General features: G+C 40.8%; 2 protein-coding genes across 5 annotated transcripts; one reads left to right on the top strand and one right to left on the bottom strand.

The window, feature by feature from the left end:
- Positions 1-1,713: 1,713 nt before the first annotated feature.
- On the bottom strand, positions 1,714-3,626 carry AK6 (adenylate kinase 6). Its single transcript, XM_057398687.1, has 5 exons — positions 3,574-3,626; positions 2,754-2,846; positions 2,379-2,437; positions 2,147-2,292; positions 1,714-2,006 (listed from the first exon to the last, which is right to left on the bottom strand). Exons 1-5 carry the CDS (start codon positions 3,599-3,601, stop codon positions 1,817-1,819), a joined length of 516 nt encoding a protein of 171 aa, XP_057254670.1. The 5' UTR covers positions 3,602-3,626; the 3' UTR covers positions 1,714-1,816.
- Positions 3,627-3,918: 292 nt separating this feature from the next.
- RAD17 (RAD17 checkpoint clamp loader component) lies at positions 3,919-20,000 on the top strand. 4 transcript variants are annotated; one of them, XM_057398688.1, is made up of 16 exons: positions 3,919-3,998; positions 6,220-6,498; positions 7,602-7,685; positions 8,401-8,557; positions 9,050-9,186; positions 10,522-10,574; positions 10,664-10,789; positions 10,876-10,945; positions 11,585-11,696; positions 12,535-12,726; positions 13,743-13,828; positions 14,403-14,549; positions 15,000-15,146; positions 15,849-15,969; positions 17,284-17,341; positions 19,292-20,000. In XM_057398688.1, the coding sequence occupies exons 1-16, from the start codon at positions 3,957-3,959 to the stop codon at positions 19,557-19,559; spliced, it is 2,079 nt and encodes a 692-aa protein (XP_057254671.1). In that variant the 5' UTR covers positions 3,919-3,956; the 3' UTR covers positions 19,560-20,000. The 4 variants fall into 4 exon arrangements, with proteins under 4 accessions (XP_057254671.1, XP_057254672.1, XP_057254673.1 ...); XM_057398689.1 differs by lacking the exon at positions 14,403-14,549; XM_057398690.1 differs by lacking the exons at positions 3,919-3,998; positions 6,220-6,498; positions 7,602-7,685 and adding an exon at positions 7,762-7,817.
- The last annotated feature ends 4,296 nt before the right edge of the window (positions 20,001-24,296 follow it).

The following is a 24,296-nucleotide window of genomic DNA, read 5'->3' as shown; positions in this document are numbered from 1 at the left end:
TGGCAGTGTTCAAGGCCAGGTTGGACAGGGCTTGGAGCAACCTGGTGTAGTGGAAGGTGTCCCTGCCCATGGCAGGGGTTGGAACTGCATGAGCTTTAAAGTCCCTTCCAACCCAAACCAGTCTGGGATTCTATGATTATAATCCTAGAAATCACACCCCATAAGGTAAGACACCCTTGCCCACAGAGACATTCGCTCAAGTAACATGCATGTGCTGTGTCCTTAAATAGAGAGAATGCAAGAGCAAATGGTTGGAGATAGAGGGTGTTACCTACACAGAAAACGCCAATTACCACCATTTGAAATGTCTTACAAAGGATAGCTGGCAGACTGATGGTGTGCTGATTCTGTGTACCCATCCCCCAGCACCCATCTCCGTGCAAATATGAATTAAACAGTATCTTGACTCTGTGTCTGAGATTAGCTTGTTGCACTCCGGGTGAACAAGCCCACATTTTCACAACAGAAGGAGTGGTGGTTATGGTGCCGAAGGTCTGTACTTCACCTACAGCTTCCCCTCCAAACCAATAGCACGACTTTGCTGCGCAGGATGTGGCAATTCAAAGCACACTTATTTCTAAGTGTTGTCCAGTGCACCTCTATGCCTTAGATCACCCTTCACCTGGTTTCACAGTACCCCTGAAAGCAGCACATGCATGTTTACATCTTTACAACATTTGGTCCCAATTCTGCAAGGAAATCCACATTTTTCACCATTTCAGTTCACATGAGTGTCAAACTGCTGATACGGTATTCCTCTGTAAGTCTCACAAAACAAACAAACAAACAAATAAACAAACCAAAAAACCACCCCAAAAAAAACTCTACCAAATTTGGAACCAAAATAGAACATGTAACCACAGTACCCTTTACCATAAAAATTTTCAAGGTAGTAAGACTTTTATTACCCAGACTCATGCATATAAAAAGTTAATTAGCAAGCAGTTTCTACTTGTGCAAGAATCTTTCATGAGGCTTTACAATCCACATTATCCATAAGAAAGGTTATTTCATGCTCTTCCAGGACCCAGGCTTTACAAGCACTGAGAACAGATAGCTGCCAGTATCTTAAGTGTAACCATGTTTTGGATTGCAGGAGGTTTGTTATTCCCACCAAATATTTCTGTGATAAACTTACAATGATAAATATGATAGAGGTGGGTGATACAGAGAGGAAACAGAGAAATAAAACTTATTGTTTAATACACCACTCCAGTGCAGATATAGCTGATGATTCCTTACAGCGTAAGTAATTCCCAAAGTTTTGTGTAAGGACTTTAAAATATCTCCCTTACTAAGTCATGTCTCTTCTACCCAAACAAAGCACCCTCCTTAAACTTTATCATACAACCCTCATTCCATGTTGGGCTCCACATATCCAAGAAGGCAGTAGAGTACAGAAGGTTTTAGTCTAACAGTTCAGAAACAGACTAACCCCTTTTCAAGATACTGTTTCAGAAATCAAAAATTTGGTATAAAGCTCCACAGCTGCCACCAGTTATCAGGACTTTACGGTTTTCTTGGGGATCCTGGGGGAGGAGGCCTGGTTTTACTTGCAAGCTCAAAGAAACCTAGTTCCTGCTACTAAGGCAACTGTGACTTTCATTGACTGCAGAGTTTTCACTTTGTCAGTTTTCCTGTATGCCTCCCCCAGAGGCTGTTCAAAGCCTTCAGCCTTCCATGCTTTTGTCTGGTCCCCAACCATGCAAAATAACAATAAAATTAATTTTAATGTATCATACAAGAATTACAATTGTCAAATATTAACACCCCTCACCCCCAGAAGAGATCCAGCAGAGTTCTTTTGCATCAAATGTCAATTGTTGTCTTTCATCCATTGCTCAATCCATTGCATAATCTGATCCAAATTTCTCTCCAGGTCTTCAGGAGTATTGCTGTGTAACTGGTGTACAATTTCCTTTCTATATGACAACAGAGCTTCCTCATAAAGTGTCTGAAAAATTTCACACTGAATGTTGTCTTGCAGCTTTTTCCCCTTGTATCCCCTTAAAAACAACACCAAGAGACAGTCTTAGACATGTTGATAACTATAAAGTATCCCACAGAGAATCAGTAATTTATACCCTAAAAGATCTTTTATGAGGTCACATAACAATTCTTTGTTCTTATTTATCCACTGACATACCTGCTTTCAAGTCTGTCATAGAGAAATGAATTTTCTGTACGAAGTACAAACACAATATGAAACCAGCGTTCAGGGAAGAAATCACAGCCATGATAATCAACAATAACTCCACCCTCACTCATTTTATCTTCTAGCTCGTCTATTACCTACAAAAGAAACAAAGACAAGCAAGTTTACCTGAAATGACAGAAAGTCAAAGTACAAGCACGATAGTTTTAGAAGTTGGGCTTACTCTGTCTTCATCCAAAATTGGACAGTCATACTCCTCATCAAAACCTTCATACAGTTCTCCTGCAGCAAAAAGAATTTGTGGAAGTTTGTGAAGTAACAGCAGTTACTAAAATTATTTTTGTAGTTATGTTTATTTCAGGAGGATACAAACAAAGGATAGTGTTCAGAGCAAATCCACAAAAGGGTAAGTTTGTTGTTACTTAATACAAAGTGGGCCACAGTCACATAAATGCTTTTTTACCCTATGCCACCAAAAGCATTTCTGTTAAAGCAAATTCATTGGCATTTCACTTAATATATAATGCATGCACTGCAAATTGTACAAAGCAAAAATATCTTAAGTCCTTTGATGAATTATATTGTTAATATGGCCTACCATCTTTTGCCACGTCACCCACATTAACATAGGTCATTCCCGTTCTTGATGCCAGCTCTTTTCCGAGTGTGGTTTTCCCAACGCCTGGAGTACCTAAAGACACAACCCCATGTAAAAGAGTAGGAGAACAGCATGTAAGTCCTCTTCAGATAACCTTCTAAGGCATCAAAACGGAAGCTTTCTCAGTCAATGCTCCAAGTTTGTATAAGAAAAAGGGGGCAAAACCCTGCATGATGAGGAAATGTAAATAAGAGTAATGCCTGGAGAGGAAAAAAAAAAACGAAAGAACTATGAAGAAAAGTCTCATTTTGTGCAAAAGTTTTATTATAATCAGGATGATCACAGAATCCCAGACTGGTTTGGGTTGGAAGGGACCTCAAAGCTCACCCAGCCCGAACCCCCTGCCACGGGCAGGGATACCTTCCACTAGACAGGTTGCTCCAAGCCCCGTCCAGCCTGGCCTTGAACACTGCCAGGGATGGGGCAGCCACAGCTTCTCTGGGCAACACCACCTTCACAGGGAGGAACTTCTTCCTCAGATTTCATCTCAACATCCCCTCTGTCAGTAAACCTTGTTTCATTTAAAGCCTGACCCAACACGAGAAACCTTAAGTTGCCACTCAGCACAGCTCGGCCGCTGTTCCGCAGGGACCTCACACTCTAGACAACGGGTAGAGATGGATGGGGCGTCTCTCCGTCAGGCCCAGCCCAAGCCGCTAGGGTCGGGTCGGGTCGGGTCGGGTCCGGTCCCGTCCCGTCCCGTCCCGTCCCGTCCCGTCCCGTCCCGTCCCCTCCCCTCCCCGGAGCCGCTGCCGCGCACCCGTCAACAGCAAGTTAGGTCTCCTCATGCTGCCGCTCCACACTTGCTGCGTGCGCTGGACGTCTAGGCGATACGTAAACGGGGGCCTTCGCCGCACAGCCGCCCGCTGATGGCGTCATTCGCTCTGCCCGAAGGGTTCTGCGGCTTGGACGGACAGGCAGGCAGGCGCGGCGAGAACAGCTAAAGGCCGCCGGACCAGAAAGGCCCCTGGGGGACTGGTGGGTGGTGTGATGTGCTTGGCTCGGCTCTCGGGGTCACGCCTCGTTCTCAGGCTGCCACGGAGCGGGTTTTTCTCTGAGGCCTACCCTGGGCGGGCTTGTCCCCTCAGGCCCGGCTGGGCGCAGAGCGTCTGACTGGCTGATCGGCGCCGGTCGGGCTGAGGGATGTCTGGAAGCTCCTCGGGAAAACAGACGGTGCCGGCTGAGGTAGGCCTCGGGGGGAGGGATGGGGATTAGCGTAGGTTTTAGGCCCGGTAATTATCCCTTAGTCTCTCTCTGGGCAGTTCCTCTTCAGTTGTGTGGGTTTTTTGGTTTATTTTAATGTATAAGGTGCTATTTTGTTTTACTAGTGCAATGCATGAAAAAATAACTCCCTCACAGGATATTACCGGCCCCCTTGTAAATGTGCAAATTCAACTAAAAATAGGTTTTGTCTGAATAATGTTAAAAGCAAGCGGGCTCAGTTGTTGGTGCTCTTTGTAGAATCATAGAATCACAGAATCACAGACTAGTTTGAGTTGGAAGGGACGCTAAAGCTCACCTAGTTCCAAACCCTTGCCATGGGCAGGGGCACCTTCCACTGGACCAGCTTGCTCCAAGACCCATCCAGCCTGGCATTGAACACTGCTAGGGGTACAGCTAGGAGTATTGATCTGGAAGGTAGGAAGGATCTGCAAAGAGATCTGGACAGGCTGGATCGATGGGCTGTGGCCAGTGCTATCAGGTTCAACAAGGCTCAGTGCCAGGTCCTGCACCTGGGCCACAACAACCCCATGCAATGCTCCAGGCTTGGGGAAGAGAGGCTGGGAAGCTGCTCCGTAGAAAAGGCCCTGGGGGTGCTGATTGATGGAGCTGAACATGAGCCAGTTTGTGCCCAGGTAGCCAAGAAGGCCAGCGCATCCTGGCCTGTATCAGCAATAGTGATACAGGACCAGAAGGACCCAGAGCAGTGATCATCCCCCTGTACTGGGTACTGGTGAGGCTGCACCTCGAATCCTGTGTTCAGTTCTGAGCCCCTCGCTACAAGAGAGATATTGAGGTCCTGGAGTGGGTTCAAAGAACGGCAATGGAGCTGGTGAAGGGCCTGGAGCACAACTGTGATGATGAATGGCTGAGGGAACTGGGGATGTTTAGTCTGGAGAAGAGAAGGTTCAGGGGGGACCTTTTTGCTGTCTACAACTGCTTGAAAGCAGGATGGAGTCAGGAGGTAGCTGGTCTCTGCTCCCAAGGAACAAGGGATAGGACAACAGGAAACAGCCTCAAGCTGCCCCAGAGGAGGTTTAGACTGGATATTAGGGATAGTTTCTTCCCCAAAAGGGGTCAGGCATTGGAATAGGCTGCCCAGGGCAGTAGTGAAAGTGTTCAAAAACTGTGTAGATGAGGCCCTTAGGGCATGGTTTAGTGGTGGCCTTGGTAGTGCTGCGGCAATAGTTGGACTTGATGAACTTAAAGGTATTTTTCAACCTGATTTTGTGATTCTTGCCCTCAGATACTCCATTGTCTGTTAATGGTCTGTTTGATTAATTCTTACATGTAAATGGCAGAACATTCATAGACCTTTTTGGAGACAACGCATCTGTTCTCTTGCTCCTGTTTTCACAGAGCTCGGTTTTGGCATGTCATCTTTTACAGGTCCTATGGTAAAAGATTATAATGCGGTTGTTAGCAGCAGAGAGCCTGTGATCATTGTGATAATATTTTTGGGACCATAGATAGGCTGAAAAGTAGCTCTGGGTCTAAGTTTTTACACCCGTCCTGGCAGGGTATTTTTAAATTAAACATTGGTGCTGCTAACAGTTTTGTCACCATCAGACAGACTTCTGAGTGACAGTCTGATTCTGGATTCCTCATACCACTTCCTCACAAGCAAATAAAACATTTGATTTTACTGTGCTGCCCAACTGATGGTTCTCTGGCATCTATTTCTGACAAAATGTCTGCATTGTCAGTGTTATAAAAAGAAAAAAGTAAATGCCACATGCTAAAACATGAGGGGCAGAGGACATAAAACATGAATATGACCTTAATATAAAAAGGATATAAATAAGCCTATACTAGTTTTTCATTCTTATGAGAGTTTTAATTTTTAGTTTGAACTTGTGTTTTCAGAATTTTCAGCTTGTTCAGATTTGCTGCAAAATATCAGTGTGTAAGGTTTTGAATACTAAAGAAGCGTTTAATTGACGCATTCAAAAAACTGCCCAGGTTTGTGGCTAACTAGGAGTTAGTCATAGAATTGTAGAATGGTTTGGGTTGCAAGGGACCTTAAAGGTCATCCAGTTCCAATCTCCAATTCTAATGAAGTTCTTTAAACGTACAATGTATTCTTACATATGCTTGATAAAAATCTCCGATTTTGTAGAGACAGCTGTACCAAATTAAGGGGAGGAGAGTGCTACATTGAAGCAAAACATTTGTATTTTACCAGGTCACAGATTGGTTGGCGCATTCATTTGGTGACTTCTTAGGAAACACAAGTATTTCCCCCAGCGCTGTTCCTGTGAAGCCACTAGAAGACAACTCCGGTAGAAACCAGCAGCCGCAGCAAAAAGATGTGTCTTCTGTGACAGAAAGCAGAAAAAGCAAAGTTCTGCCCAGAAAAAGAGCAAAGTCGTCTTCAGTAGATCTACATCGTAACAAGTCCAGACAAAACCAGAGCCAGTCTCAAGAAGAACCATGGGTAGATAGATACAAACCTGAAACTCAGGTGTGAGAGTTATTCTAAATGCTGATGTAGTAGTAACATTACAGTGTGACCTGTTGTGATTCTGTTCGTCATCTGTATTGGGCAGGTGCTATGTATATCCTGTTTTACTAGAGCAGGGAAGTACTAGTTTGATTTATTTACTGCCTATAGGTAAGATTTTAGTGAGGTATTTATCTATAGGAAATGCATTTTTCTCAGGCTTCCTGAGGATATAAAGGTGCTGATGAGGTGTTTCCTGTCAATCTATTCTTGAACTTCTGAACCTGTTTCTGAATTTCAGCTGGATGTCACAGCTCCAAGTACTAGGAAAATCCACAGCTAAAGAAAGAGGAGGTAACTGAGTCAGTGCACTCATTATGGGAGATAATAGAAATCATCTTGAGTGTTACTGGGCAGCAGGTAGCCAGTCCATTAGCATGTTCAGAGTACTTGACTGATTGTAGTTTCTGCTATCTACTGTTTGCTTGATGCATCTTGTACATGACTTTGAGGGTGTGGGCACTGTGGTACCTTAGGACTTCAAGGAGAAAGGACTCAAGCCTGTAGTAAACCTGTCTTCACTGGTTCTGCTCTTGAAACAGCTTTTTCACAGTGTGTTTCAAAGATGTTAGCGTGCAAGATAAATGTGTCTTAGTTTTGAGTGCCAGTTGATGTGAATAAGTATAGTACTTCTGTTTTATATTTAGATATTTAATATCTCGTCTCTGGAGAGGAATTGAGTTGCAAGGCTGGAAGATCAGTAAGTTGCATGAGATTTGCAGAAGTTCAGAAAAGCTATGTAGTATTACTATCGGTAGAACCTAAAAAGTACCACTTCTGGCACAAACAGGCAAGATTGTAATGTTACTTTAGGAATAATAAATAAATAATCATTTCCCAAAAGATAGTGATGTAAAATTGGTTGTTGGAGGAAACAGGCTGAAACGATTATTCTTAACTGTTCCACTTATTTCTACATAGTATGTTCCAGTTTCATATGTTTATGCTTGTACCTGTCTGTTAATATTCCAGTCAGCATGTATTCTGTTCTTGGACCTCATTTTTACAGTCTTGGAAACCAGCAGGTGTGTATATGTACTCAGTATATTTTGATCTTGTTTTAGAATGACCTTGCTGTGCAAAAGAAGAAGATTGAAGAAGTTGAAGCCTGGTTAAAAATACACGTATTACAGAGGCAGCCAAAGCAGGTAATACTGCTAAAACTAGCATCTGGGGTTATAAAACCGTACAAATGAGCTGGATTCAATTGTATTTTCATTTCAGAGAAAAACTCACCTTACAATGCAATAGATACATAATCACTACCTGTAAGAAATCTGGTAAGGACATAGATTAGAGCTTGTAGATTTGTTTTGGGCTTATGCTGCCAACAGGTGGATTCTGGTTTTGCTCAGAACTACTGTTTTCTAGGATCAAGTCAGTTCACACCTTTGCAGTTTGTGCTTGTAACTGGGTTTTGTCTTCCACAGATTAATTTTAAGTATCTTGAGAAATTCCCAGTTGCACAGACTTGATTTACTAGAATGTTTTTAACCTTGTGATTGATAAGAGGCATTCCTATACACAACCATAATTTGCCAGTCTTACTTAGTGTTTTTCAGACCTGATTCTGCAGTTCAGTGTCTAATGTTTCTAGTCTACATGGTGTGCAGTTAACTAAGCAGATGCATTAAAAACTAAGAACGAGGCTTTCAGAGTTTGAGTCTAGCTCTTTCTATCTGAAAACCCAACAGGTAAATTAATAATACAAAATATTTAGCTCTGGTTTTATTGGGAAAAGAGAATTGTTACTACAGAAATTAAAGAAGAAACTCTGCTAATATTTATCTTCAGCCAATTTTCAGTCTTTATGTATCTTGTTTTGCATTTTTTTTCCCCACTCATTCCCCCTCCCCATGACAGGGTGGCTCTGTTTTACTGCTGACTGGTCCTCCTGGTTGTGGAAAGACTGCAACTATACAAATATTAGCAAAAGATCTTGGTGTTCAGGTGCAAGAATGGATCAATCCAATATCTTTAGACTTTGCAAAAGAAGACGTAAGAAATATGTTTGGCCATGGTAAGTATTTTGCTTTTTTCTTTGCCGTTTTCTTTGCCCTTCCAGTTATTTTTGTATTGAGTTTTCTTTTGTTCTTTTGTGTCTGTCACCTATAAGGTCACAGCCATGTGAACCATATCCTTAATGTTTAATAATTTCTGCTCTTAGCTGAAAAGCGATTTAGGTTTTGTTGTTTTTTGTTTTTTTTTTTATTACAGTGTTTACTCCAAAACAATTTGCAGTTCAGATCAGTATAGAGAGCTACATAGTAGCCTGGATATCATTTGAGCCAGTTAAAAAAAAATAGCTAAGTCTGTCTTCATGTGCGCCCTCAACTGAATTCTACCCTTTAAAAATTCTCCTGGTTTTGCCATGTGTTTGCCAAAGGTCTTGTCTGCTGGTATTCAGTGGCTGCTGTCAGAAAGTACCATGAGTGGTATCAGTTCTTGTGGGTATTTATATTCTACTTTGTATAATACAGAATACATATTTTTAATTAGTTTTCTTTTTCAGACTCGGATTTTCATATGTGTCCGAGTCAGGCCCAGGCAGCTGTCTTTCAAGATTTTCTATTAAGAGCAAATAAGTATAACAAACTTCAGATGCTTGGGGAGTCCTCAGAAAATGATAAAAAGCTCATTCTTATTGAAGTAAGTGAAAATTTGTGAAATCTTGTTTTGAAAACAGTACCTTTTATTGTAACATTGACATGCTAGCTAACTTCAGTTGGTGGACGGTGTTGTAAGAAGTCAGTCTGCTGTTACTGCAGATGAGTTCTTTATTACTTCTTAAGTTTTTACAGCAGTCTAGAACTAAGCCTAAATATAAACTAATAGGCAGAAACTGGAGAGTAGTTTGTACACAGAAATAAGATTATATCAAAACATAGACCAAACCAGTTTTCAGAAGTCATACCCATGTTTCTATATGATTAGCTTTCTAGAAATATGTATGTGTATAGACAGGAAGAAGGGGAAAAAACCTCTTGTTATTCCTGTTATTTAAGGATCCAGGAGAGTACAGAAGATATGCAAGAAGTAACACAATAGAAAGCATTTGAAATTCAGCATTCCTGGCTTTATACAGGGGACATTATTTAGGGCAGAGATATGAAGTCTAGGGGTTTGTAAGCCATAATGGGAGATACAGGAGAAGATGTGATTTTTACTTATTCAGGAGTGTGTTTCAATGACATTTTCTTTTTGAACTGTTCTATTTATTTCTTTGTTTTTTTTTTTTTTGAGAGGAATTTTATGATAGTCAAGTTGTCTGTAAAATTTCAAGGAAGTTTCATCTTTCAAGAAAAAGAATAGAGGAGACAAAAATCCTAGCTGAGTGATGTGACATACTGTAGAATTAGAAAGCATGTTTTTCTGTGACTGCATAAAGTCACTTTCTCGTGTAGGTGCTTTCATGTATCAGTAACATATCCTGCTCTCTTCATTGGTGGAGCTGCTAACTTGGATGTTTATTTTCTGTGTAAAACTCAGTCTAGCTACATAAACACCCAAGGTTGTTTCTTATGAAACAAGGACAGAAAGAAAATGTTTACTGTATTTTTTTTTTTTTTTTTTTTTTGACTGTGAGGGTTGTGAGGCCCTGACACAGGTTGCCCAGAGAAGCTGTGGCCACCTCATCGCTGGCAGTGTTCAAGGCCAGGTTGGATGGAGCTTGGAGCAACTTAGTCTAGTGGAAGATGTCCCTGCCTGTGGCAGGGGATTGGAACTGGATGAGCTTCCAGCCCAAACCAGTCTGTGATATGTTTCTTTAGATAATTGTTTTCCATAATGAAAGAAGGAAATACTATGCTATAGGGTTTTTTTCATTTTTTTTACCTGGTTATCTTCAGTGTTAGTCACATGCAAATTTAGTTGTGACTAGCTAACTAGGAATAAAACACCTGTAGCAAGTGATGTGCCATAACTGCCTATGGGAGAGAATATTTACATCTAATGTAATGACAGCAGTTCTTTTGTTTTGAATAGGACCTACCTAACCAATTCTATCGAGAGCCTAGAAGCCTACATGAAATTCTCAGGTCAGTTGCAAATTAGGTTTTAAGGATTAACTTCACCCACTCACAGTAAACTGGAGTTTGATTCTTACCATACTTATGTCTCATTTTAGGAGATTTGTTCATATGAGTAGATGTCCACTTATATTTATTATATCAGACAACTTCAGTGGAGACAGCAAGCAGAGGTTAATATTCCCAGGGGACATTCTAGAGGAGTTGCATATATCCACTATTAGGTAAGATCTTTTATCTCATTAAAACTTGATTGGAATTAATGAGAAGTCGGAAACTAATTTTTTTTTTTTTTAATGAAATCCAACAGTTTCAAGCCGGTTGCAACAACAAATATGATGAAAGTTCTTAATCGAATTGCTGCAACAGAAGCTAGTTTGGTAAGTCATCAAACTGATAACTTGCGCAGTGCTTGCACTAGAAGATTTCAGGCTTTTGTATCTGAAATAATGTTACTTATCTTTGTTGGTATATTTGTTTGATCTTTGATAGCAGAGCCTCACACCCTCAAAAACCCTCACTGGTCCCCCCCAACAGAAAACAGGGAACAAACTGAAATATGTCTTGTTTTTGAGATCAGTTCCACTTGATCTGTGGTCTAAGTCTTCAAAGTTACTGCTGAAGATTCTCCTGCATTTTACAGAAGCTGTATATATATGAAGCAGATAATAGGAGCAGAAATAATTTTCATTGTATTCAGCAAGGTGAGAAGAGGTCATGAGCCCAAATCCTGTATTATTCCCGACCCATTTTCATTGCGACCAAGTCTGATACCGAGTGAACCTCGCAAAGAATTGTGTACTTTATTCTCTGCAGTATGCTGTATAAAATGTGGCAATGTGCTTAAATGGATTGAAAGTTTTAAAGTTAGCAGTATTATGTGGTTTGAGCACACGGTGGATGCTCATGTAGTCTATTTACGGTGTCTGTCAGAGCTAGATCCCCACAGCCAGGGTAATATTCAAATGCTCCTTGTCCTACTTTTTCTTACTGCTTTGAATGTTGCTTTTTATTTGTAGAAGAGAGGAAAGAATTTTGCTCTTGACAAAACTTCTCTGGAGTTGCTTTGCAGAGGTTGTTCAGGTGATATAAGAAGTGCAATAAACAGTCTTCAGTTTTCTTCTGTGAAAGGTAAATTCCTGTGATTTTGTTAAGACATTCTGACCACTTCTGCTGTAAAGGCATTCTGTTCACTGTTGCATCACAGCTAGGTGAGCTACATAAGATATTTTTTATATGCTGCTGTGGAGCAGGAATAAAATACACAAAGGTTTTGTGTTTGTGTGTGTGTGGGAGGGGATTATTTGTTTATTTTGTTAAGCTGAAAACATTCCATGTCATGACTGTTATATGTCATCTAAAAGCTGAGTGCCATCTGCAACTGTCCTGATTTTGGCTGCAATGTAGTTAATTATTTTCCTAGTAGCTGGTGCAGTGCTGTATTTTGGCTTTAGTCTGAGAACAAAGCTGGTAACACACCAATGCAGAGCAGGGCTTACACTAAGTCGAGGGCTTTTCAGCTTCTCATGCTGCCCTGCCGGTGAGGTCACAAGAAGCCGGACACAGTCAGGACAGCTAACCGCAAGTGGCCCAAGGCATATTCCAGACTATAGCACGTCATGCTCAGCATAAACCCCAGGAGGAAAGCAGGCTGGGGGCTGCTGCTCAGGAACAGGCTGGGCATCAGTGAGTTGGTGGTGAGCAGTTGCTTTTAATTTGCATCTCTTGTTTTTCTTGGATTTTATTTCTCTCTCTTTTGTTATTTTTTCATTACAATTTCTTATAGTATTGTTACTATGTTATTTCAATTATGAAACTGGCGGGGGAGCGAGTGAGGTGCTGTGTGGTGCTTAGTGGCCATCTGGGGCTAAACCACAACAGCTATGTGTATATTAATGTAATTTAAGAATAGGGAATGTGTTTGGATTCGTATACCTTATCCTGATTGTATTTTTGTTTTTACTGGCAGACTGCTCACTGGAGAAAGAGTTTTGGTTGAAGAAGGAAAGGAGCTCCATGGTAAAATGTGAAGCAGCAGTATCTAAAGTAAGAAAGAAAAGTAAAGCTGATATTTCAGAAGACCAGGAGATACAAGCTATTGGTGGCAAAGATGCTTCCATTTTTCTTTTCCATGCTCTGGGGAAGATAATTTACTGCAAAAGTAAGAAAACTTTGACTTGCTCTTCCTTTTTGTGGGCAAAGCATGTCAGCTGCTAGAAGCTACCTTTGCTAAAGTAAGGCTTACAGTGACCTCCAGTTTCTGTCTTTGGTCATTAATAACAGTATACCACCAGGAATAACAGCTTGTGGTCACTGAGATTGCAGCTGTCCGTATTTATTAAGTAAATGAATGTTTCATTAAGTTGTATGACATGTGTAATAAAATTGCATATCTCTAGTTGCATTAGTTCCTTGTGCTGTCATGCATGCAAAGCCGGATACATACCAGCACATTCATTGCTTTGTACAAAAGCAGTTTTTGCCTTTGTGCAGAAATAGACATTGTTGTACTGCTACATTCTGTACTTGTCTGTATTCCTAAATACAGAACAGCCCTGCAGCCTCATGGCTACTGCCTCCATTATTTGTGCATCTGCTCTCTTGTCCTCCCTACTTTTTATCTCAGCTCTTTATTTCCCATTAATAGACATTTGTCTTCTGTCCATTCTGATCTGAAAACCTCTTCCACCCTGTTGTACCATATCTCCCTTTGTACCTCTCCAAACTACTTTCCACCTTACTACTACTGAAAGTTCTACTTTTTCTACACCAGGTTCTGTAAATTTACAGAAACAACCTGCTCCCTCTGTGTGGTTCAGTATTGTTTTTTTAACATTAAAACTATAATTCATACGCATTTGCTACATATTAAACTAGTACTATCTGCACTTGGCTAAATCAGGATCTATTAAACCACTGGCTCTCCACATTTCAGTGATGATTCACCATACCGGTTCTAAAATTAGCTGGTAGAATTGACAGTAGTTGAAAGTGATGCTCAGTGTATGGGAAAACTGCTATTCAGTAGCTACGCATGTCAATTCTTGCTCCTGTCTAACTTTTATTCTAATTTTGAATATTTAACCTGAAATGTGTGTCATCTGGCTTTTTTATGTGCAGAAATGTAGCAACATTTCTGATACTGAAAGACTAAAAAGATTGTAAAATCCTTTGTAGGAGAACCAGTGTCAGAATCAGAATTCCCTCAGCTGCCTGCTCACTTATCAGAATACCGTCGGGACACCTTGCTTATTCAGCCTGAGGTATGTCTGTAATAGCTACTTGATTCCACTTTGGTTTGAAAAAAACCCAAACAAAACAAACTCTGAAGTGGTTGATGCAAATTCTTAAGCACAGGGGTTTTGTCACTGATTTTAGTATATGTGTATTCAGTCTGTCCAAGTTACAGAATAATTACTGTGGAAGAGACCTCTGGAGGCTAAATTCAAATGAAGAGTAGGTTCCCAGGAACTAGATCTGTTGAGTTTTGAGGATCTCCAAGAATGGAGACTCTCACTTCACTGATGAACTTGAGGTGGAAAGTGGACTTGTGCTTGCTGCAGCCTGTGATTTAGCTCACATTTTTTCACTGTGCTTTGTTAATAGGAGTTCACCTTTCTGTTACCACCCATTATGAGAGTTGAATACAGTAATGGCTTCTGCCCCTGTGTCCCTCCTTTAGCATTCTCTGGGAACAAGCCAACCTTCCTTTTGTATATAAGCATCACTTCATAAACCATGTGTGCCAGCTCCTGAACCATCCAAATGTGTTGTATCTCTTACTAGATGCACTCATAAAACTTGGAACTTTTTCTTTTCTTTTTTGTTTCCTAATAGGATATTGTGGAAAAATCACATATGTCAGGAAGCATGTTTAATTTATACCTTCACCAGAACTATGTAGACTTTTTTTCTGATATAGATGATGTAGTGAGAGCCAGTGAATACTTAAGCACCGCTGATGTCCTTTGCAGTAACTGGAGTGTAAGTGTCACCTTTTTATACACACATGCTGTTTTTAATACTCTTAACATTGATTTCCTAGACTTTTCTCTAAGTGTTTATGAATGTTTATTTCACACTTGCAGCATAGGTGACAGTGAGTTGTTAATGAATGCTGAAGTAAATCAACTATAGAAAAGATGCAGTTCCAACTTTTTGTCCAGCATCTGTCAGTATTTTATTATGGCAGGCTACAGTGTTTGCAAAATACTCCACAAAGTATTTTTAGGTAGAATATATTTACTGTAAAAATGTTCTGCAGCGTATATGTCTTCTCCTTGATGTAAGTGAACTGCTTTTTCGATCAGCTGCTTTGAGTAAAATTTCACAGTAATCTCAACAAATTCTGTGCCTGTTGTGTCCCTGCAATTACAGAGTGCGTTGTGATTCACGTGAGACACACTGTTCACATTATCCTGATTTCTGTCATAGGCACGTCTTGTGATGGAAAAATACAGTGCATCAGTGGCTACCCGAGGGGTGATACATTCAAATATGTCCAGAGCCTTTGCCAATCACCAAGGAGGGATGGGATTCCGCCCTTTACATAAACCCCAGTGGTTCTTTATCAGTAGAAAGGTAAATGATTTTTTTTTTAATTATTTTATTTTATTTTTTGAAGGGGAAGACAGTTGAATAATGTTGATGGTATTTGCTCAGAAATCCTGTTTTGAGATGAGCCACTTATAAAAAGCTGTTGGTTGAAGAGTTACATTTTATTATTCCTTTAATGGAAAAATCAATTGGAGGCCTCTGACAAAGTCTGATTCAAGTGTTCAAGTTGGCTCACTGCTGGGAGAGTCTTAATCCTAAATTAATGGAGACACAAGTATTCCTAGAAGTCAGTTTAAGATTTTATGCAGTTTAAATCATATTAAACTGTTGCATAAGTTTAAGAAATTACTGCTGGTTTGCATTTATCAGTAATAGACTGCTCATGAGATGCCAGAGCTCTTGACAGTTTTTTACATTTGAAGTGACACTTGCTGTATCTGGCCTGGGTGGGTGGAGGATTCTCTAATCAAAGGATAAATATTTCTGGAAATTTTAATTTCCAGAATTTAATTTTAAAAGGCAACAGTGAAGGATGTCACCATTTTTACAATCTGTATATGTTAACTGTAATGGCTTATGTTTTTTCTCTCATCCTATTTTTCAGTAGCCTGTATGTAGTCATCCAGCAGGCAAGGAGAAAGTCTGCCTTTTGCGGTAGAGAATATTTACGTTAATGATGATGTACCAGTTTTTTACTTGCATTTCTTTTCCTCCTAATTCTTACAGTATCAAGAAAATTGCCTTGCTGCAAAATCTCTCTTTTCAAGCTTCTGTTTACCACCTGAGTGTCTTCAGACTGAGCTATTGCCTTATCTTGCTATGTTGGCAAATCCAATGAGAAATCAAGGTAAATTGAGTGTAACTTTTAATCTTGGACTCTTCCTTTTTTTTTTTTTTTTTTTTTTTTTTTGTAACTAAAGCATATGGTGCTATTTTGTAACCCCAGATGTCAATACTGGCTGTGCTTTTGCCTCAGTTAAGAAAATACTTATGGTAAATGCATATAAGTGATACCCCAGAATGTTTCTAGTAGCACAGCCAAAATTCAGGCTATCCTGATGGGTTTGAAACAGTATCAAGAACATTTAAAAAACTTAATGTAACTGAAATAATTCAAATAAGTATCTCTCTTGGCAGAAGTGAGACCTGTATGATGCTTTTAAAATGTATAAGATGAGGTCCTCATGTTGCAGTATTTGAAATCATTTTTCCCTTTTCCTGGTATGGATTTCTGGTATCTGTGCTTTTGAATTTCATCCTGTTGCCTTCTCACTCAGATTCTTCAGATTGTTGCACAGCTTTTCTGTCTGCCCAGATACTTACTAGCTTGTCTAACTTGGGTGGAATCACCAAACTGCTCATCTTGCTCTTCTTCCTTTTTTTTTCCACAGGGTTATGTTTAAGAATGTATTGAATAGCCAAGGTCCTAGTACAGATCTCTGTGGAACTGTATTGGCATTTTTTTTCCATTGCAGGCGTTAACTGTTAACCTTGTACCCCTCTCCCTGCTCTGTATTAATTAATTGCTTCTCAAACTTTATTAATGAAGGGGTTCTCTTAGGCTTCTTTTAAATCTAATAGAAGATTTGGTGAGAAGACTTTTGGAAACCTAGTAGGCAATATTAACTAGATCTGCACTGCTTATTTATCCTTTTCCGGTGTCATCAGCAGCCTTAAAAGGCTTTCAAAAGCCTTTCCTAGAAAAAGTGAACAAAATTCAAGTTTGCAGTGCATTCAAAAAATGTGTAACCTGAGGTAATCCAGTAGCAGACAGTTCATGTGGAAAAACATACTTTTGTGGTACATAATCATAAAATTGCTGTTTAGACATCTGGGTTGCTTATGCTATGTTAATTACTTCTACTAAAAGGCTTCATACCTAGGCTAAGGCCTTGACGCTGAGATGAATTAATTTTGTGGGCTGTGGAATAATAACTCTGCATCATAAATACACAGTTGATGAACATCACGGATTTTGTTTTTATTTTATGGGAATATGGCAGGCAGTTTGGAGAGTTTGGCAGTGTTTTGGTATCCAAAATAATGCAAATATATACAGGAATACTGGACTAAAGTTACAAATTATTTACTTTCCAGTAGTTTTGATTGTATGTGTGTTATGATCTACCCAATGTGATACTGGTGATTCTTTATTTTTTAGCTCAGATTGCTTTTATCCAGGATGTTGGGAGGCTACCACTGAAAAGACATCTTGGGAGGTAAACTGAAGTTCTGTCTTTTCTTAAAGAGAATAAGACTGTCTCCTCCTCCTTTTCCTTTCTCCTCACCTTCCTTCTATATTGAGGAAAAGAACCCTTTCATAGAGAAACATCTTCCATGCACATCTGTGATGTGACGAACCTAGTGCATGATCTGAATAAATATATTTTAATAATCGAAAACATTCATGTGAGAATAAAACTGAATTGATGCAGAGTATATGGTGCTCTGCCTATTGTTTATTGTGACATAATCATTAATCCGGACATTTCACAGAACATTCTGGGTTCATGTGTGTTAGGGGTGTGAGAAGAAAAGCATAACAGGGAATTACTCTTACTTCTTTGGGATATATTTACTGTTGTATATCTATGGAGCTACAAAATACTTAAATGAGTGCTTCCTCTGAGATAGCAACACTGGTTTTCATGTTGTGGATTTTTTGCCTACTGGACTACTTAGAGTAAACCTTCATTTAGAATGCATTTTTTAAATAAAACTATCCACTGAAGTTCCTCTGTCCTAGATGTTAAATAACTGAGTTACATTTCTATCACTTTGATATCTTTGAACTTCATCAACAGTTTTAATTGTGTTGGCCTGTTTCTAATAAAGGATCGAGATCACAGCTGGGATGAGAGTTAACTCTTTCATCCCTCAATCATGAGAGTTTGTTAGGGCGTCTGACAAAACATTCCATATTGGTCACTGTGGAATTGCTGTCTGAGTTTAACTAAGGAATACTGGTGTGTAAACTGAAGGCTGTGTTACCTAAGAACCACCCTGTTCCCCAACAGTTGTGTTAAAAGGCCTTTTGGTTGCTAGGTGGGAAGCAAGCAGTGTCCCTAACAGGTGTATCTATTTGCAGTCTCCCTTGTCTGAGCCAGAATGTTTGTAATTTTAGAAATTAATTGTATTAATTGCCATTCACTTTGTCTGCAGCACACCTTTAAATACTGATCAGTGTTTCATATCTGTATTAATAAATTGGATGTGTGTCACTTAGGGTTTTATGTGACAGGTAATTTTCTCCTGAAAACATGGTAATCCTTTTCCATCTCTTCACTATTTTGGAAATGAAATACAGAGAGATGTAGGTAGTTTAGTAAGCATTTGCTTCCTCCAGGAATCCTAATTGAAAATAATTTGTGTTATTACGCACTTATTTTAATAACTTTTGTGCAGCTGTTTCAATGGAAATAAGAATCTTACATTTATTAATATTATAATACAGTTATATATCACTGTAATCATTTTATGCTATTGTAATAATATTACTATATTATATTTAGCAATATTGTTTATATACCCACTTGTAGGATTGGGAATGGTACTGTAATGAGAAAACTGGCATTGAGGAGAGAGCACAGTGTTTGAATATCTGGAATTGGTGTCAGGATGAGTTTTTGTCACTAACTGTGTAAGTTTTATTCCAGGGTGGAGTGGGAAAAACAATAAAGGAACATTGGTAACTTGCTGGTAGAAAGATTGAGAAGTCAAAGAGATTTCCTTTCTATTCCATTTTCCTAATATTTATTTTTGATTTGCCGGTTCCATGTTAAGTTGCTTCCTGTCCTGAAGGATTTCGGTTTTGCTTGGAAAGGGTCTAGTGCACTGTGGGCTGTTGTCAGTAACTTAACTGGTCATGGTTCGTGTGTGTGAAGAAAGCTGAGGAAAACCACTGTCAGCAAAAAGTTCAGTTTCAAGGAACAATGCATACTAGGGTAGCCATGGAGCACAAACAGGATCTGGTGTTTTGCTGTTGCTATGTAGGGCAGAATTAACATTCCTGATGGAGGGTGTTACTGGTGAAAAATGAGAAAGCTATTAAGCACCAGTGAAGAAGGGTGGCCTGTGTGGTACACAGGCACTCTTTTCTCTTGCAGTTTCTGTGTGAAGGTGCAGGCATTTTGTCATGGTAACTGACTGTTGCACTCATAATTTTACAGGTTAAAGCTTGAAACACTTACTGATAAAGATCCTGGTATACCAGACTTATTTGTTAGCTCCGAGGGGGATGGTGCTGATGCTTATGCTGTGGAGGCGGCTGCAGAGGTGGAGAAAACCATGACAGATGAGGATGAATCAGGTGGATTCCCTCTCTCTTCTAGCCAGTGCAGTGGAAGTGAACTACCTTGCAGTCAGCCCCGGCCTGTTGCAGCTCAAGCAATCATGGAAGAAGACGAATTACAAATAGATGAATACGATAGTGACTGAGTACTACAAGACTGTACTGACTACTAACTTCCTTGAATGAATTCTTACGCTGGAGAGGCTTTTGCTAAAGAGAGTAAGGTCTGACCAATACTGCTTTAGGTACCTAGGCTTGGCCTCCCAGCCTACCTAAATGTGCTGTGTCAGCATCAAGACAGCTCTCTTCAGTGTCACATTGCAGTGTCAGTCCTGAGCTGAGTACTAAATTACAGGCTATTCATTGCCTCTACTGAGCCATGAAATAACCTATACTGAAAAAGAGGATAATGAATGATGACTGAAATTAGTTTGAGACTGTAGACAAGCAGTGTCACATTGAAATTATTTTTATTTTTTACACGTTTTAATTTGGTTTGCAGTTGTACAGTGTGTTTTCTGAGTACATGTTTGAAAATCTGTCAGCATTTGAAGGTTTTATTAAAATTCATACCTTAAAAAAAAAAAAATTATGGTTTGGAAGTTCGGCCCTTCAGAAAAAGAGGTTGAAGTGTACAGTCACCAGATTATTCTAGATTTCTTTTTGAAAGACACTTCCATATCTTATGGAGGGGAAAATACAACAGCCAAGCATAAGTCCTTCTCATCCTTTGTATTCCGTTGGAAGTTAATGGTGCAGTGTGCAGATTTTGTCCTGAAATTGCCATTGTGCCAGGGGAAAGAATAATCTCATTGTGGTAGACTGTTCAATATGTCAGCATTTTTCTGTAGCTGGGATTGCTCTGTGCAGGACAATCTAATATGTTGTGGTGGTTAATGATACCACAGGAGTAAGAAAAAATAATCAAAGCGACCATCTCTGAATGTGTAATGTGGATTTGAGTTTCTGTATTGCTTACACCTAAAGTTGAGTAGAATATGTGCTTATTCAGCATGATGTTTGAATTAATGCTGCTAAGAAAAAGTCCAGCTTTGCACCCTCTTGAGGGACAGTTGTAGTCTTTCCATCTGTAGCTATTTAATTTTGAGGAGGGGAATTTACTCCTTATTCTTCTGTTACAGCTATTCTCACTACAGCAAAGGTAAAATGGTTTTGGCTGTTGGTGCCTCTCAGCACCTTTCCCCCTCTCCAGGGTGCCTTAGGTGGGGCACTCTGGGCAGGGAGTGCTGTAGCACAAACGGCAGTAAGGTTTTTTATACTGGTTTTTAATTTGCAAGCAAAACTGTAAGGTTCTTTGTATCTGTTCAGCTTTTCTTACAGTAGGACTGGGTAGCAGTAGTAGTAAGTAGACCTACTTTCACATCAACTGCTTTGCACTGCTATTGGCCTTCCCTTTCCTAAGCCAATATTCAGTACTCACCTGGTTCGCTATAAATTGTAGTAGTAGAAATTTATCACTATCAACTACATGTTCAGAGTAATTTGTGTAAAGCCTCTTTTCACATTAAAACAACATTAAGCATTATTCTCCTTAATAATCTCTTGTGTTTAAATGTATATGCTCTTGCCTCTGAATTGCAGTGGCATGCAGTATGTGAACAGGATGAAGTCCCAGATTGTTGAAGGGCTGGTGAGTAACCTATTAAAGGGAAGTGCTGGCAGCTGTTAACCTTGTGTAGCTGCAGGCAGGCTCAAGAATGAATGTCAGCACTATGCCTCCTTCTGGGTCCATTTTGGCTCTCTCAGCAATGTTAACAAAATTCCAAGGTGGAATTAAAAATGGCCCTTCAACCACCAGCAATTTAGGAGACACTGAGGAAGGAAAGAGATGTGGGGTTTTTTTTTAGTACAGTGAAAGAATTTCAGTGACGGCCTCTGTGAAACACCCCCGGTTTACATTTGAACCCATCCAGCACACTGTCTCTACATGTAATTGTCAGGTGGGGTGTGTTCAGTGCAGACGACGTTTTGTCACCAGCTGTGCGCATGTCAGCCCCGGGCCCCCTGTATCTAGGGAGATGCCTCTCCAAAGGGAGGGCAGCCTTGTTGCCAGAGAGGTGCTGGTTGTAGCCCACTTACACCTTTATGGCCACTTACAGATGGTCTCGTTGCAGCCAGAGCAAAACTCAAGGGCAACGTGAAGGCAATGAGCCTCCTAAGCAAGATGTAAAAAAGAAAAGTTGAAGTCAAGATGATTTTTCCAACCCCTGGAACAGTCTGAGGGGCTGCCCCAGGGCTGTGGTGCAGAAAGATGGTCGAAAGAAGGGAAAGGCTGTCCCAGGATGAGAGAGGGGTTGGGGTGAGGTGTGTTCCTGAGGGAAACTCACCTCCTGGGTTTCCAGGAGGCTGTGGGAGCACCCAGCACTGGGAATGGTGGTAAGGGGGCTTCCTGAGGGAGTCGCTACTCCTGGCCCTGCAGGAGGCTGTGGATGCCACTGCTGGGGGTGTTGTGGGGAGTGGGAACGCGAGTCTGGGTCTGGGTCCACTCCTGGGTGAAGGAGCAGTCCAATGCCTGTGTGAGGCTGCCCAAGAGAATGGGAGAGGAGGGGGAAAGGGGAATAGGGTAGGGGAAAGGCAGTGGGCCTCCTTGCTCGTGGGTTATCTTGCATCTTGGCCATTTTCCCCGCCAGAACCTGGGGTGGTTGTGGGAGGAGGAGCAAAAAGAGGTGGTGGAGGAGAAGAAGGAGAATGAACAAAAGTAAAAGCAGAAGTTGCAGCAAAAGTGGGAGAAAAACAAGAAAAGCAGCAGCAAAAGCATTGGTACAGCAGGAGAAACAGAAGCAGAAAAACCAAAGAAGCAGAAGCCTAAGAAATCTGGAATGGTTTATACAGCATATCTATAAGGTTTCAACATCTGATTACCAGTAAGATTGCATGTTCATCTCAAAATGAGTAATTTTGAACAACTTTTTTGAAAAGTACTGAAGTAAGTAACTTTGGGGTGACAGGAGCGACCATATCTGCTAGAGCCACCGTAAGGCCATGTGGAAGCATCAGCTCTCCCTCACAAGCGACACCAGCCAACACAGTGCCAGGAGCACATTCTGGACAGTGCCAGCCTGTTCAGTTCCTGTGCTTACTGCCTGTTACAAATAGCTCACAAAACTACAACTTTGCCAGTGCATGCATGTCCTAGCCTTCTCCATGTTTGGAATATCCTGTGTCAGGGACTTCAGAGAATGATCAGAAACAAAAACATGATGTTTAAAAGGTTCTACTTTTTCTATCCTTATTGGACTGACTTTAGTAATTGCTTCCTGCTCCTCAACAAAAGGATCATCCCAAAAACAGACTGGATGTGTCTGAAAACACTTTCCAAAAGAACACCACATACCTGCTTTTTTCTGGGATTTGGGGGCAAGTGGTGTCTGAGTGGTTGCTTTTGATTTGTTTCTTCCTTCATTTTAAACGTCCCTGAAAGATCCACTATTAGTGTTCACACCATCAGTTCCACTGCTATTACCTCCTCTTCCTACCCCTGATATGCTGAACCTTTCCCTTTCCACCTGCCCCTCACAGGAACACTCAATTTTACATTAAAGCATAGGCCTTTTTGTCCCCTGACCCTGATGAAAAGAACTCTAACTGATCTTTAGGCTGTTGTTTTTCTCTGATTCTACCCCAGCAGCAGCTGGAGACTCTAAGTGGAAGAGGCATTTGTTGATCTCCTTCACTCCAGAGTCGATGGAGCACTGCTGTTGCTGCTGGCGTGCAGCCTCTTGCAGGGCTGGGAGAGTCCTGGAGGCTGGGGCCTTCTCTCTGGGGTCAGCAGGACCCTGCAGAGGGCGGCTTTTTGGTGGATACTGGCATGTACGTCAGGGAGTGCCTTCTCCAGTCACAGAAAACATGAATTTATCACTACAGTGATAACTGTAAACGTGAATTTATCACAAAACTTGCCGGTGTTGGTCACAGAATCATAGAATAGTTAGCGTTGGAAAGGACCTTAAGATCATCTAGTTCCAACCCCTCTGCCATGGGGAAGGACACCTCACACTAAACTACGTCACCCAAGGCTCTGTACAGCCTGGGCTTGAACACTGCAAGGGATGGAGCGTTCACAATTTCTGTGGGCAACCCAATCCAGTGCCTCACCACAGTCACAGTAAACTTCTTTATATCCAATCTAAATTTCCTCTGTTTGAGTTTTAACCCATTATCCCTTGTTCTATCACTACAGTCCCTAATGAAGAGTCCATCCCCAGCATCCCTATAGCCCCCGTTCAGATACTGGAAGGCTGCTATGAGGTCTCCACGCAGCCTTCTCTTCTCCAGGCTGAACAGCCCCAACTTTCTCAGCCTGTCTTCATACGGGAGGTGCTCCAGTCCCCTGATCATCCTCGTGGCCCTCCTCTGGACTTGTTCCAACAGTTCCATGTCCTTTTTATGTTGAGGACACCAGAACTGCACACAATACTCCAAGTGAGGTCTCATGAGAGCAGAGTAGAGGGGCAGGATCCCCTCCTTTGACCTGCTGGTCATGTTCCTTTTGAGCATTTGGTCAATGAGAAACTGAACATGAGCCGGCTTCAGTGTGCACTCACAGCCCAGAAAGCAAACCATATCCTGGGCTGCATCAAAAGGAGCAGGACAGAGAAGGGAAAGGACAGGAGAAGTAGGCATTTATTTGGGAGTATTTGCTGGGCTTGGTTGGTTTTTGTTGGGTTTTTGTTGTTTTTTTTTCATTTTACTTATTGTTTAAATTGATTTTAAAATTATCTACCTCTTTTCGCAAGGATTTTCCAGCCAAGTGCAGTCATTTTAAAAGAGCTTTTAAAATCCTGTTGCATTATAGAAGTCTATTATATAAAAGCATGTATTAGTTTTCACGTAATACTATGAATACTATCTTCAGCCCAGTG

The sequence above is a fragment of the Pezoporus wallicus genome, unplaced genomic scaffold (assembly GCF_028554395.1).
Source record: "Pezoporus wallicus isolate ANWC-B61680 ecotype Strahan unplaced genomic scaffold, APGP_CSIRO_Pwel_v1 contig_1387, whole genome shotgun sequence".
Taxonomy (NCBI): domain Eukaryota; kingdom Metazoa; phylum Chordata; class Aves; order Psittaciformes; family Psittacidae; genus Pezoporus; species Pezoporus wallicus.
The sequence above is the reverse complement of the archived record's forward strand: the minus strand, read 5'-3'. Positions and strand labels throughout refer to the sequence as shown.

Bases quoted from the DNA above. Each gene is read 5' to 3' on its own strand.
- AK6 (XM_057398687.1), bottom strand. From the start codon at position 3,601: ATGAGGAGACCTAACTTGCTGTTGACGG. The intron at 2,293-2,378 runs GTAAGCCCAACT...TTTCTTTTGTAG, and splicing joins CAATTTTGGATGAAGACAGA to GTAATAGACGAGCTAGAAGA. The intron at 2,007-2,146 runs GTATGTCAGTGG...GTTGTTTTTAAG, and splicing joins TATGACAGACTTGAAAGCAG to GGGATACAAGGGGAAAAAGC.
- RAD17 (XM_057398688.1), top strand. From the start codon at position 3,957: ATGTCTGGAAGCTCCTCGGGAAAACAGACGGTGCCGGCTGAG. The intron at 3,999-6,219 runs GTAGGCCTCGGG...GTATTTTACCAG, and splicing joins AACAGACGGTGCCGGCTGAG to GTCACAGATTGGTTGGCGCA. The intron at 13,829-14,402 runs GTATGTCTGTAA...GTTTCCTAATAG, and splicing joins CCTTGCTTATTCAGCCTGAG to GATATTGTGGAAAAATCACA.